Source organism: Gigantopelta aegis, chromosome 13, assembly GCF_016097555.1.
Source record: "Gigantopelta aegis isolate Gae_Host chromosome 13, Gae_host_genome, whole genome shotgun sequence".
Taxonomy (NCBI): Eukaryota; Metazoa; Mollusca; class Gastropoda; order Neomphalida; family Peltospiridae; genus Gigantopelta; species Gigantopelta aegis.
Genome location: NC_054711.1, coordinates 36079874 through 36095905, shown reverse-complemented (window position 1 = coordinate 36095905; position 16032 = coordinate 36079874). Strand labels below are relative to the sequence as shown.

Genomic DNA, 16032 nt, shown 5'->3' with positions numbered 1-16032 from the left:
AAATGACACCAGCCTCCATGGCCTGTTAAATATGTTGCAGTATGAATTTATGATACAGTTGGGACACACTGGTCTAGCAAACATTTACTTACTTTTGATGAACAGGTTTTGCTGTAACCACAGTTGTACTAGCAGTCGTCACGGCAACAGCCGTGGGTTCTGGACTATCAATGGCTGTGATCACAGGCGGAGAGGGTTGTCTGGTTACCACGGGGGCAGGGGAAGAGACTGGGGGTTGTGATACAGGAACGGCAGTCTTGACATCACGCACTTGTGGTCTTGCAGTTCCTTTCACTACGTCCGAATGTTTGCTTTCAAATGTCTCATTGCAAGTTGCATTGTTCTGAAAATAACAAAAACACTCACATTGGTAATATACATGTTAACCTTCTGACTACTGCAGGCGAGATATCTCGCCCGACGTCACGTCAGTCGATATACTGTACACTGTATACAGTGCATTCCCCAATTCATATTTCCCGCCGTTTTGCACACGACACTCACCGGAAACGGAAATATAATTAAAGAAAAAAGATTTTTTTTCAAAATGGTGGTTTTTGTTTTGATTTTTTCAATTGAAAATACCTTGAAATTTTGAGTTCAAAAAGTGGTTTTCGGCAAGTATTTTCGCTTGACAACAATGGCGGCACGTCGCGGTAATTTTCAGGGATCGATAGCTGATTGTAACAGCTAATTTGATAATAAATTTGATCGTTTTACCAACAACGAAAATTACCAAATATTGCAATATGAATCGTAGTTCGGGTTTAAAAAAAAAATTCTGGTCAGAAAACCACTGTTATCGGGAATAATGGACATAAATACTGGACAGCTGGCCACAAATGCCCGTAAGTAAACGCAACTTTTTCGATTTTTTGCCTAATTTTAATCACCATTAGCCGATCTAAAATAATAAAAAATACAAAAAAAGACACGAAAATAATACTTACCAATTCATATATGAACTTTATTTCATGTATTTATCAAACATTTAAGTGAATATATGTGAGTAAAAATTATAAACTTGTACCCACTCAACGTGGTTTTTGTTAAAAATTAATCCAGTAGTCTAAAGGTTAAATATAACAATAATGTTAAATAATACAAAGTAATTAACTGTACAATGTTCTTCCATTTCTCACGACAAATTTCAATGTTCATTAAAGATGAAAAAAATACAGCTCGCTTAACCTATTAATTTATCCAGGTGGGTTGTTTTCAGTTTACAATGTAATTTCAAAATAAAATAAAGGCACTTTCACAGACAGAACAGCACGTACCACAGCTTTTGATATAGCAACTGTGGACATCAAATGGACATAACAGCCACCAATCTAAAAACTCCTTATGGTTATCTAAACGAACAGCATGCATTTACTTACAAAAGATCCAGGCAAGGGAGGGAATGAATTGGACTCCAGCTCAAACTGTGGTTCGCGACCATCACGGCCTGAGTAGGAAGAAGAACCTAGTCGCTGTAAACAGAACACACAGCCACTTTATTGTATAATGCAACACACACTTCACTTTATATGTCACTCATTTGGGCACAACCAGCGTTCGAGATTAAAAATTTTGGGCAGTATCCCAGTTGGATACTAACAATTCAAAATCTGGTATCCCACCTGAAAATTTAGTATCCCACATAAATGAAATTCATAAATAACATCACAACAAACTTGGATGACACTGTTACTTAACTTCACCAGTAAATGACGACTTTCACGATTTCAGCGAAAAATAAAAACGCAGTATTATATGGTATTTCGGTGGGATATTGGGTTATTGAAGTCTAGTATCCAAAATTTAATTCTGGTATCCCCGGGATATCGGGACACTGTTAATCTCGAACACTGACAACAGGCTTTTTGTCTGTTCTGAGCACACCAAGATCGTTTTAGTGCAGTAATCAGGCTTGATACACCTTTTTCAAATTAATTTCCATACTTTTTCCAAAACACATTAAAAACACATTAAACCATTTTCCAAACTTACTTTTCACAGCAGAATTCGACCAATCCGTTAGCCTGATTGTGATACAATGATGCATCAGTGTATCGTGACATCCCTAATATCAAGTTATTTTGATCTTAACACATTGCATTAATTTTAAGATAAAAAGGTTTTAAGTTAAAGGTTGTTTTGGTTTTTTTTTGTGTAACGACACCACTAGAGCACATTAATTATTGGTTACTGGGTGTAACATTTGGTAATTGTGACAAGTAGTCTTGAGGAGATCAAGCTTTTTATTAGCAGCAACCAATCTTTTATATACTTCCTCCCCCCCACCCCCCAACAGGCAGCACACACCATGGCTTTTGATATACTAGTCATTGAGCACTGGTTGGGGCTGAAAAAGCCTAATTAGAAAGAATGAAGGTACAGAGCTCTTTACAGCCAAACAAGTTTTACATGTAATTTTCCCTCAAAAGAGGACAGCAAAAAATGTGAAAACACAACAAATTTTGTTTATAACATGTAATTTGGCAGGTAATAGAAAATCTTACAGAAATTTTAGCACCATCATCGGTCCTTCTTGCCCGTCTGTAGCTTTTTCTGAAAAACAAATACAAATTCTTAAATAAAGAAAGAAATGTTTTATTTAACAACGCACTCAACACATTTTATTTACGATTATATGACATCAGACATATGGTTTACAAATTCTTAATTACCATCACAAAGATTTGAAGAAAAGGAAAAGCTTAATAATATTCTAACACACTGAAAAATCTAGCATATGGCCATTGTGACATCTGTAACAATTTGTCTACCATCATGTTTGTATGTTTAACACCACCACTAGAGCACACTGATTTATTAATCAGCTACCAATGTCAAGCACTTGATACTTCTGACAGTTATTTTACCATCAGCAGCAAGGTATCTTTATATGCACTTTCCCAGACAGGGCATCACATACCATGGCTTTTCATATACCAGTTGTGGGTTACTGGTTGGAATGGGGGAAAACCCAACCAGAGAATGGTTCCACAGAGGGGGTTCGATCCTATGATCAAAGCACCTCAAACGAGCACTCTATTGACTGAGCCAGATCCCGCTCTGGTTGGCATAAGAAATAGCCCATGAGTCCCACTGACAAGGATCGAACCCATGACCAATCGCACATCAAGCGAGTGCTTTACCATTGGGCTATGTCTCGCCCCAATGACATGTGAGAGGTACAAATGACTGAACATAGCTTGCAGTTTAAGAATGTTAACCAAATTTATCGCTAGACCTACTTTTGAGTTTGAGAATCCATCGGCCTGCCGCTGTTCATGGTTATGTTTGCGTTGGTGTCGACCCCATGCGGTTGCGCTGATGACATGTGGCTATGGTTTGCGTTGTGCTCAGTGCGGTGCCGGTTCATCGACATCTGCGCGTTGTCAAGGCCACGGGGACTCATCCTCGGTGCCGTGTTCAACTGGTGTCGCTCCGGCAATGACCGGTTCTCTGAATTACTACGCTCCTGGTTCATTGGGCGGTGAGGTTTTGTGTTTCTGAAAACAACCACCAGTTCGTTAAAACAAAGCAAATGCATGTTGGTTTAACAACACCTCTCACATTTTAAACTTAACACAGTGCTCTACAAAGTGAGTAAAATACTCGCCATGGCAACTAAAAAAAATCCCTGGTGTCTAAAAAACAAAATCACATTTGCCAGTTGGCGACTGTCCAATACTTTTACTTTAATCTGTAAACAAAACTGGACATCGGAAAACACAGTGGACCAGTAGTAATTTATCTCCTATAAAACTTGTTTTCTATCGGTAATTTGAAAAATAAAAGTTTGAGACACGTTATATCAGACTATGAATAACGATTTTCTAGTATTCAATAGTAAACATATTAAGGGAGGTAATACTTTGTTATGATATTATCTCCCTTAACTTGATTTCAAGCGTTTCGAAATAATTCAACCCCAGTTCAGTTTTGGACCAAGTCAGTCCTGTCCCTGTCAGTTAAAGTGTGTCTTTACTTGTCTGTTTGAAACTCAAATGTTAATTATTTTAAATGTTGACTTATATACGTGTTATGCTGAGCTCCAATTGTGACAATGGGTCTCTCCACAATAACGACTTCTCAGTCGTGAATGTTGTTTTAATCACGTCAGAAGTCATGTTCACCAGTGCAGGATGAAAACATGTTTCTATTTTTATGACTCGACTTTAAGACGGCTTTAAAGACACAACTATTTACAAAACAGTATTTATGTATTTAAAAGGCAGTATGTGATGAAATTAAATATTAAACCAAAAGCAGGGCATAAAATTAGATTTTTTCAGACAAACGATATGTCATTCGTGTGGTTTTAGTGTTTGCACGAACGATTTTCTCCAGTGATTCAGATACAAATGAAAAGGTTAACTGGCAACGGTAATCAAATGAGAATCTAAGATGGCGATTTTCATAGCTTTTCTTATCATAAATACTAAATTATTGTTATTATTATTATTTGGTATGCTGGGACTAACTTGAAAGCTGCCATTTACATTTCAGCACACTACCCATCAGTTATGTTATAGGGGAGTAGTTGCCAAACAATAGTGTGAACGGAAAGACTCGAAGTTCTGCGAATCCTCGATCGATCCAATCGATGCTGCAGTGTTTCATCATGTTCTAATTTTCACTTCGTTATTTTAAAGTCCCTTATTAAACGTACTATTTTCTTTGCTGTGTATGTCATATTTTAATAAATCGATTTAGCAAGGGTTGTACTTGTTTTCATTAAAATACATGTTTCAGAATTCATGCATATATTTCAACGTAACAAAACAGGTGTCATTAAAGTAAATAAATATACAGAACTTCACATAGTTTATTGTGCGCAAGAATATTTACCACGAGACCGCGTAGTTATATTAGCCAAAACACGTCAGTTTACATTTTCTGATGAGCGATTATAGTTTTTGCACAAACGATCCGTTGTTCGTGTCGATAATGCTTTTGCCTAACTGGTAGACAAATGACAAAATCGTTCTTGCCAAATTTTATGCCCTGCAAAACTAAGGTAGCCAATTGGTAGCTACTAGTAACATGTTGAAAGCCTGGTAGATATTATCACAATGCTTTTATTTAACTGTTTAATTCGCTTAATTTCGTTTAATAAAATTATTGGGTACGGAGTTTGCTAATGATAGTTAATAGTCGTTCACTGTTTTAGTGGAACCGGACACAAACAGTAACTTGTAATTACTATAATTACTATTTAACAACTAGGAATTACCCCTTCACGAGTTCATTTGAATGCGGTCCTAATAACAATTACAACATTAGTAATGTACTGTAAAATGGCACTAAAAGCACAGTTTATATATTAGCTGGCTATTAAATATAAGTAGCTGGCGACTAAAATATTATACTTTACTTGCCAGGAAAGAGTAAATTTGAACATGCTTCGTAGAGCACTGTAACATATGATTAATTAGACACTTGGTCTACGGTGTTTAAGCAATGAAAGGAATTAAATATTTCTTTAACATCTAAGAACATTTTAAACTACCACTGATATCCGAGTGAGTGAGTTGAGTGAGTGAAGGAACGAAATGTTTTATTTAATGATGCACTCAACACATTTTATTTACAGTTATATGGCGTCATACATATGGTTAAGGACCACACAGATACTGAGAGAGGAAACCCGCTGTCGCCACATCATGAACTACTCTTTTCGATTAGCAGCAAGAAATCTTTTATATGCACCATCCCACAGACAGGATAGTACATATCACAGCCTTTGTTACATCAATTGTGGAATGAGAAATAGCCCAATGGGTCCACCAACGGGGATCGATCCCAGACCGACCGTACATGAAGCGAACGCTTTACCACTGGGCTATGCCCCGCCCCGAGTGTGAGCGAGAGAGAGAGAGAGAGAGAGAGAGAGAAAGAGAGAGCGCGCGAGAGAGAAAAAGAGAAAGAGAGAGAGAGAGAGAGAGAGAGAAAGAGTGAGAGAGCAAGAGAGAAAGAGTGAGAGAGAGAGAGAGAGAGAGAGAGAGAGAGAGAGAGAGAGAGAGAGAGAGAGAGAGAGAGAGAGAGAGAGAGAGAGAGAGAGAGAGAGAGAGAGAGCGAGAGAGAGAGAGAGCGAGCGAGAGCACTCCTGCCACATGATTTCCTACTACTAAATAGTAAAGGATTTTTTATATAAGCAAATGGAAGGGAGGAGAGGGGTTAGAAATTATAAATAAATTTGAGACATTCCTGTATACCAACCTGTGTCTTACTGTAGTCTGGTACATAGGTCTACTTGATGTTGTGTTTGGTTTTATGCTGGTTGCTTGGTAACCATTCATTTGAAAAATCTGCAAAAAATTATTGACAATATACTTTCAGACAACACATTTAATTTGACAAAACCATGCTAAAGGGTTATACGTTACAGTTTATTTTGTTCAATGATACCACTAGAGATGTAAGGGTAAACGTTTAATAACATTTCCTTGTATCTCCACTTAAAATGTACAGAAATAAATTGGAGAAAACTTGGGAGTGTTTTATCTTTTATAGAGATATTACCTGTCCTCAACAAGTGTACCCCCCCCCCCCCACCCACCCACCCACCCACCCACGCAAGTGGTCTGGTCCAAACAGCACAATAGCCAATGGGATGGCCTAAAATTCTTGCATGGCATGGAGGTGCACTTGTTGAGGACAGGTAATGTTGAAAAGAAATAATTTTTGTTACATAAAAGGACAATTATGTTAAAGGGACATTCCTGAGTTTGCTGCACTGTAAGATGTTTCCGACTGATCAAATAATTCTACAATTAAACTTACATATTAAATATATTTTCTTGTTTAGAATATCAGTGTCTGCATATTCAGTGTGTTTCTGGTCATCTTAATATTTGTAAGAAGCCGAAACTGGATTTTGTCTTCATATAATTTCATACGTATGACAAAACAACATATTTTAGGAATTAAAATGAAATTTAACCTAGTACAAATATTAGAACGATCAGAAACATGTTTAATATACAGCCACTTATATTTTATGCAGAAAAATATATTTGATATGTACCGTATTTGACCGGAAATAAGCCCATGTCTTTGAATAAGCCCCCCTCCGTTTTGATAGCATTTAAGAAATTAGGCCCTCATTCGTAAATAAGCCCACCCCCAACTTCGTCACCTTATAAATAACATGAAATTGCAAGTTTGCTCAAAGTTCATTTAAAAGGTCATACCTCCTGCAGATAATTAAACACAAATGTAACACAATATTTTACCACCAGTGAGATTTAGCAGTCTAACAATAACAGTGTGTAACATTGTTTTCAATTTCATGCCTGCAGTATCCAAGCCCAAGTATGAACTGAAAACCAATGTCTATTTTTACCACCACACTGGGTCCGCAGTTAATGCTAATTAAGCAAATACCTTATTCTGATTGGCTAAGAACAATGACCTTAGATTGATAATTCTTTGTAGTGTAAGCTGGCTGCCGGTGTCAGAAACGTGTGTATACGTTATTGAGTTTGTTGTTAATTGCTCTTGTTTTAAGTCTTCTCAGCACTAAATTTTGGATGTAAATAAACAGCACTGGTAAGTAATTGTAACATAGAAGGTGTGTTTCTGATAATTAGATACTAGTAAAAAAAACCCACAATTTAATTAATAAACAATTATTATTTATTAATAACAAATGGAACACTAATTAATAGATGAGCTACAGAACGTTTTTTGTTTTCTTCCTAGTTCATTTAAGTATTGTTATTTATTTTAATTATTATTATTAAATTTTTTTTCAACAAAACTGGCCCCTTGTCTGGGAATAAGCCCACCCCATGCTAAGCTCACAATGAGTTGTCTTGGCCCCCTGGGCTTATTTCCGGTCAAATACGGTAATTACAATCGTTAAAAAATCTCTGTTAGTTGATAACATCTTTAAAATTGCAGCAAACTCAGGAACGTCCCTTTAAAGCCGCACACCCTAGTTCCATCCAGCGAAAATAAATTATAATTTGGTTAATCTACAAACCTGTAACACACTTAGATCACGTTTTTATCAAATGGAGTGAAAAAGCAGGTTTTATATCGATAAATACCATGGGAATCCCCATGTCCCAATTGCTTGAAATAATTTTGAGAGTTAGTATTCTGATGTCACCGGTAGATGTCGCTCAAAGCACAACAATGCCTACGTCACGACAAATTTCACAGACTTGGGGTGCGTTCGTTTCACCTCTCCTGGACATGTTCCAACTGTCCTGGTTGTATCCCCTCTCCAGATATCGTAAGACTTAGCACAATTATTGGTTTTAAGGGTTTGTAACATTTTGTATTGAGACACTTACTTGTCTGAACTTTATTGTTACTGAAATTGTTCACGAACTGTGAAGAAAAATCTCAAATGAACAACAACAAATTGGATGTTGATTGCGCGAACCGTGCACGAGAAAACAAACCGAACCAAAATGATAACGGTCACGTTATATACCAACGTCTGTGACATTGAAATGGAAATATCCTCTCTAAAAATAGATTGGACCTCGCTTGCTTAACGTTTTTTCTCTCGACAGAACGTCTTTTGAAAAAATGCAAAAAATGCATTTCGTGGTTTTACAAACATCAGGATTACCAAAAAGCACTTCAGGTGAATGGAAATGTGTATTCTAAATAATAAAATGTAAGTAAAGTGCAATTTTATTTGTGAAAAATGGGGTTTAATAGCGAAAAACAACACCGTAATGGTTAACAAATAGCCGTAACTAGGGTGTGTCCCTTTAATGTATTTTTTTTTTAATTGTGATTTTTTTCTAGCAAACATTGATAGCGACATTTCGTGCTCTGGTCTGCAACGTTTTTAAATTGCAGACTATAAAATTTCGATCCACTTACTGTTCCAGGGTCCAAGAACGCTGGAGTCGCTGATGGTGCCCATGTGGTCATCACTTGTGGACTGGTTGGGAAATATGGAAATATCTGAAAAACAAATAATGTGGACTGGTTGGTAAATACGGAAATATCTGAAAAACACAAATATTGTGGACTGGTTGGGAAATACGGAAATATCTGAAAAACACAAATAGTGTGGACTGGTTGGTAAATACAGAAATATCTGAAAAACTCAAATAATGTGGACTGGTTGGGAAATACGGAAATATCTGAACAACACAAATAATGTGGGATGGTTGGGAAATACGGAAATATCTGAAAAACACTAATAATGTGGACTGGTTGGGAAATATGGAAATATCTGAAAAACACAAATAATGTGGACTGGTTGGAAAATACGGAAATATCTGAAAAACACAAATAATGTGGACCGGTTGGAAAATACGGAAATATCTGAACCACACAAATAATGTCATAAATATACTTCAAATTTAAGTACAACAGAAAAAAAAGATTTTTTTTTTATTTAACGATGCCCTCAGCACATTTTATTTATGATTATATGATGTCATACATATGGTTAAGGACCACACAAATATTTAGAGAGAAAACCCACTGTTGCCACTTCATAGGCTACTCTTTTCGATTAGCAGCAAGGGATCTTTTATATGCACCATCCCATAGACAGGATAGCACATACCATGGCCTTTGATATACCAGTCGTGGTGAACTGGCTGGAACGAGAAATAGCCCATGGGTCCACAGATGGGGATCAATCCTAGAGCGACCACGCATCAGGCAAGCTCTTTACCACTGGCTACAACTCGCCCTTCGAAGAATTGGGAAAACTAGTTGTCAAATTAGAAAAGTCTCTGCAGAAATGTATTGCATCAATACCTGTGCTCCATTAATATAAGGAACTCGCTGTGGCACTATGGGATACTGAGGTGGTTGTTGCTGCTGCTGCTGCTGCTGCTGCTGCTGCTGCTGCACGGTGAAGGAACTTTGCTGTTCAAATGGTTGTAGCTTGGTCATTCCATTCCGGGGCACGTACGACGATGACCGAATCAACGGCTTTGCCTTTATTCTAGCCTGAAATAAAACATTTAAAATAAACAAAATCTCAAACAACAGTCCACTTTGATATTTTCAGAATTAATTGCCTTCAGTTTTAGATCAGTCTAGCAGCAAATGAATCTCATTATCTCGCTGAAAGAAATGTTTTATTTAACGATGCACTCAACACATTTTATTGACGGTTATATGGCGCCGGACATATGGTTAAAGACTAGAAGATGCATTTACACTGCTATTTTCAAATAAGTTATCTTAAAGGTGAAACTGTATCTGTAAAGTTGATTGTTATTATTTCTCAGACATGTGCTTAGTCTCTTACTTTGAATTAACAGTTAGTCTTTTGCTTTGTCTAGAAAGCTAGATTGTGTTATAAAATGTATTTTGAAATATTTAATCTCTAAGATGAGATGCCACTTAAGAATACCCTCCATTTCTTTGCACTCACCATTATGGGTTTGCCGAGGAAGTTGCGCACCTCGTTACGCAGGAACTGGTATGCGCGCTGTGCGTCTTCGTCCGAGTCAAACGTCACATACCAGCTGTTATTATGAGCAAATTCACAACTCACAAACTGGGGGCACGCTTCTCCCTTAAACAAATTTTGGACGTCCTGCACAAACAAAAATAAACAGATGAAATTGATTTATAAAACTAAATGACATTTAAGGTGGAATAAGTTAATTAACCGTTGAAACTGAAGATCAATCACACGACCTACTGAACCTCAGGTGAGCAGTGTATATACGTCCCACTGTTGTTTTCCCCATTATGAGACTGTTCAGAAGCGTGATAGATATCTGTACAAGACTAGCAACAAAAGACGAAAGCAAAATGGTTGAAATTAGAATAGGCATAAACCTATGTTGTTTTCTGATTTGGGGACATAGATCGGTGTTTCTACTGAAGCATATTTCCTGTTTTACTGGCTCCTCTAACTTATGCCAATACAACTCAATTTGCAACAGAAAAACCACTGATCTACATTCACGAATTGGAAAACACATTAAAGTTTATTCCCCAATTTAAAGGGTAAATAAGACATACACAATAGTAAGAATATACTGAATTTAGCAGAAATATATATGAATAATAACGATAAAAAGGTCACCGATATTCATCATTTATCGGTGCATCTGTGAATGGGTTTTATAGTATTAGAAAAAGGCACCATGATTAGGTCATTACTTTGTGGTAACTAGTACATGGGTTAGTAGATCCTTTGTTCTGCTTTAGTCTCATTTATTTACATGGCGAGTTAAAGGGGGGGGGGGGGGGGGGGGAGGAGAGAGAAAGAGAGAGAATGTACTTCTGAGGTAGCATTTGTCTAAAGTGTGATGGGTCATAAGATTCATTTTCTTGACTAGTTTTTTCCCCATACCTAACCAGCGCAGCACAACTGGTACATCAAAGACTGGTATGTGCTGATATGTCTGTTGAAAAGTGTATGGGATATTCACTTACCTCAAGAGGTGTGGTATCAGGTATCTCTCTCAAAATCACTACACATCGACTGTGGTTAGGCCGCACCTTTTCTCCTTTATCATCAACTTGCACGTGAGGAGAACCTGAAGGAAAACAGTAAATATTAAATTATTAAGAACTAAATTCCTTTCTTCAAACAGTGCATTTAGCAAATACTTGAATGTAGTATTACCATTTTATAACTGGAATATTACTTTATACACATCTATTGTGCCTTTGTTATTCTGAAGCTTACAGTAACTAAACATAACCTTTAGAATACTGGATTAATTTCGACGAATATCACATTGGGGGCTATAAGTTTATAACTTTCACACATATATTTTTAAGTAAAAGGTCTGTATATAATGTGCGAAAGGTTAAGTATATTTGTGGGTTTTTCTAACAGTGATATTTGTTTGAAATAAAAATGTTTCATACCCCAGTATTCAATATCAATAACCTAGATATTCCCCATCTGCTGTCAAGCAACATTCACTAAAAAAAAGCTTTTTCAACACAAAATGCACAGTTACTTATAAAAAGAAAAAGAAAAAAAAAGAGGACAAAACTAACTTCCTTCTACTCATATGTCTGACCAGAGGGGTACGAAAATGGCATAAAATATGGACTAGGGAAATGTTGTTTATGTTGTATTCAGTAAGTCAACTTGCACAACTTGGACAAGGCTTAGTAAATTAGTAGAAAATGTTTAAGAATAATGCATATCTGGTTCATACAGGCAAGGACCCATACAATTCAAGGACTTTTCAAGGACCTACCTTATGTTTTCAAGGACCATAAATACAAACCTTAACTAGCCTTTTCGAACAATGTTTTTTAATAGAAAAGAATAAAAATCGTGCGATTTGAGTGTGCTCTCGCCCATGGCGCCAATGTTAATATCCTTGCGACAACAGGAACACACGGCCTTTGACACGTCCTTACTCTCTTTGATCCACGCATATTTTCGACACCACGTTACGTTAAAAACACACTTTCCACTAGGCATGTTTAAATTTGAACATGTGCTTGCAAAAACTTCAAAATCTAAGTGATTCCGTGTCGTCTCGCCTAACTATTGTTTGCAGTTCTCAAAACAAGGCTATTACGCTCGTCACTAATCGGTAAATCTCGGCTGAGGCATTCGGAACATAGCATTTTTCCCGGAATGGGCCGAGTACATTCGGGTCGCGGAACGTCGCGAGTGCTGGAATTAAAGTGCGAACACGGAAGTAAAAATGCTAAATTTCTTTCGAGATTGTTCCATAATTTCTGGATAAAATGACGCGCTAGTCACACTGACATAAAATTCAAGGACTTTTCAAGCACTTTTGCAGTTTTCAAGCAAATAAGCACTTTTCATTTCAAACTCCTAAATTTAAGCACTTTTCAAAACCGTGCGAACCATGGCATAGTACAGTGAAGAGGTTCAAATACATGTATTAAATATTAAAATGTCAAGGCAGAGTATATTTTAGCTTTTGTATCAAAATTGGCGATTGTTTTTGTTTTATAAGAAGAATAATGGACATTTTTTAAGGGACATGTTATTTTTGAGTTCCTTGAGAAGTTTCCTTGAATCTTGATCTTTTTCAGGTATTGGGTGTACGGCAATCATATTAAATACTAATTTATTAATATTACTTCCCCAATATTTTTACACATTCACTTTTATATATCTTTAAAAACAACAGCTGCTAATGATAACGTCGTTTGTTTTTTAAAAATACTTTTGACGAGAATCGGACCTTGTTAAAATGACCACATTCGTCCCTGGCTACTTTGTTGTTGTAGCGAATTACGTAACTTATTAGTTGATGGAAAACATATTTTATTGTACAAAGACCAGCCTTGGTGGTGTCGTGGTGAAGTCATTGGACCTAAGGCTGGTATGTACAGGGTTTGCAGCCTGGTACTGGCTCCCACCCAAAGCAAGTTTTAACGACTCAGTGGGTACGTGTAAGACCACTACAACCTCTTTTTTTTTTACTAACCAACTAACAACTAAAGCACTGTCTTGAACAGACAGCTCAGATAGCTGAGGTGTGTGCCCAGGATAGTGTGCTTGAACCTTAATTGGATGTAAGCACAAAAATAAGTTGAAATGAAATGATATGACTGTTAGCAAATTCTTACCATATTTGGAAGAGATTATCCAAACTGGCGGTCGACTGGCTATTTGTATTGCACCCGTATGATATGTTATGTCTAAAGTGAGACATTACAACACATACAGTGCTTCCCTTACAGTTATGTCTATAGAGAAGAGATTACAACAGATATAGCGCTTCCCTTACAGTTATGTCTATAGAGAAGACAGTACAACAGATACAGTTCATTCTTTACAGCTATGTCTATAAAGACGACATTACAACATACTGTATAATCGAAAATGTTTGGTGTCTAAAATGTCCATAGTTTGAGGACTAAAAACATTTCGATTAACTTAAGTGATTGTTTTGCTGAGGTTACCTCAAATAAAACTCAGTGATAATTGTTTACATAGTGAATTTTGCCACACCCCCCCCCCCCCCCCCCCCTTCCTGCCCCGGAATTGACCACTGGTCTGAACCTAAGTTGGATATGGGCACGTAAAAAAAGTTCTGTATTCTACACAATGAACTGATTTGTTTAAACATTCCAGATCATACTTTCTAATCTTAATGTTGATTTTTCATCCTGTCCATAAAAAGCATCTAAATATTAATGTGAATGGAATCAAATATATGTATTAAAAATTAAAAGTTTTATCTACTGAAGTACAAAAATTGGTGATTAGTTATTTTTAATAAAAACAATGGGAATTTTTTCTTGAAACAAATTATTTTTGTGTTCTTTGAAAAGTTTCCTTGAATCTAAATAATCTTTTTAGGTTTCAAAAGCAGTGTACAGCAATCATATCGAAAATACTAATTTATTAACATTATTTCCCCAATATTTTACCCATTTCACTTTTATATATCTTTAAAAACAACAGCTATGTTAGAAAGAAGATTGACTATCAGCAAATTCTTACCATATTTGGAAGAAATCATCCAAACTGGCGGTCGACTGGCTATTTGTATTGCACCAGTATGAAATGTTATGTCTATAGTGAAGACATTACAACAGATATGGTGCTTCCCTCACAATTATGTCTATAGAGAAATTAGATATGTTGTTCCGATCGCATGTGACAAGTCGGTACGACTAATCACAATGAGAACGCCACTTTACAGAGAACAGTCTTTAGTAAGACATTACAACAGACACACAGAGAAGACATTACAACATGTATGGTTGCTGTCTTACCGAGAAGTCTATAGTAAGACATTACAACAGACACATGGAGAAAACATTACAACATTTATGGTAAATATGCATGAAAGAAAGAAATGTTTTATTTAACGACACACTCAACACATTTTATTTACGGTTATATGGCGTCAGACATATGGTTAAGGACCACACAGATTTTGAGAGGACACCCGCTGTCGCCACTATATGGGCTACTCTTCCGATTAGCAGCAAGGGATATTTTATTTGCGCTTAGGATAGCACAAACCATGGCCTTTGTTGAACCAGTTATGGATCACTGGTCGCTGCAAGTGGTTTACACCTACCCACTGAGCCTTGCGGAGCACTCACTCAGGGTTTGGAGTCCGTATCTGGATTAAAAATCCCATGCCTCGACTGGGATCTGAACCCAGTACCTACCAGCATGTAGACCGATGGCCTACCACGACGCCACCGAGGCCGGTCTAGTTGTTTGAATGTACCGCATAAGACTTCAACTATGTTTTGAACGTACCACGTAAGACCTCAACTATGTTTGAACGTACCGCATAAGACTTTGAACGTACCACGTAAGACCTCAACTATGTTTGAATGTACCGCATAAGACTTCAACTATGTTTTGAACGTACCACGTAAGACTTCAACTATGTTTGAATGTACCGCATAAGACTTCAACTATGTTTTGAACGTACCATGTAAGACCTCAACTATGTTTGAATGTACCGCATAAGACTTCAACTATGTTTTGAACATACCACGTAAGACTTCAACGATGAGTTCGAGGTTGTTGGTGAGCTTCTGGACCTGGTTGAAGTTGGCCACCGTGGTGATGGCCACGTACTGGTCAGGGTCCATCTGCGACTGGAGGTACGAGTCGTGAACGAGGTTCTCCCGAGAGAAGTAGTACTCCAGCTGGTGACGCAGCATCTGGCGCAGCTGGTCGGCCGGGATCGTACCCTCCAGAGGTGCTGTGCCATCTTCTGTTGATGCTGAAACATCCCAATACAAAACATACTGACAAATCAGACAAACTTAACCTTCTGAGTACTGCAGGCGAGATATCTCACGAGAGTACATACTGTACACTGTATACAGTGCATTCCCCAATTCATACTTCCCGCCGTTTTGCACACGACACTCACTAGAAACGGAAATATAATAAAAGAAAAAAGATTTTTTTTTCAAAATAGTGGCTTTTATTTAGATTTTTTCAATTGAAAATACCTTGGAATTTTGAGTTCAAAAGTGGTTTTCAGCAAGTCTTTTCGCTTGACAACAATGGCGGCACGCAAAGGTAATTTTCAGGGATCGATAGCTGATTGTGACAGCTAATTTGTTAGTCTTTATGACGAAGTAGAACGACCACCACTCTTT

General features: G+C 37.1%; 1 protein-coding gene across 2 annotated transcripts in view; it reads right to left on the bottom strand.

Moving 5' to 3' along the window:
* LOC121387336 (la-related protein 4-like) overlaps positions 1-16032 on the bottom strand; it is a 92689-nt gene that overhangs the window by 13575 nt on the left and 63082 nt on the right. For both annotated transcript variants that reach the window (XM_041518384.1, XM_041518383.1), the window contains 10 exons: positions 15414-15647; positions 11380-11483; positions 10364-10528; positions 9739-9933; positions 8845-8928; positions 6217-6305; positions 3246-3503; positions 2508-2556; positions 1383-1475; positions 93-343 (listed from right to left, as the gene is read on the bottom strand). In XM_041518384.1, the coding sequence (XP_041374318.1) occupies positions 93-343; positions 1383-1475; positions 2508-2556; positions 3246-3503; positions 6217-6305; positions 8845-8928; positions 9739-9933; positions 10364-10528; positions 11380-11483; positions 15414-15647 (1522 nt within the window). The remainder of the gene's footprint in view (positions 1-92; positions 344-1382; positions 1476-2507; positions 2557-3245; positions 3504-6216; positions 6306-8844; positions 8929-9738; positions 9934-10363; positions 10529-11379; positions 11484-15413; positions 15648-16032) is intronic.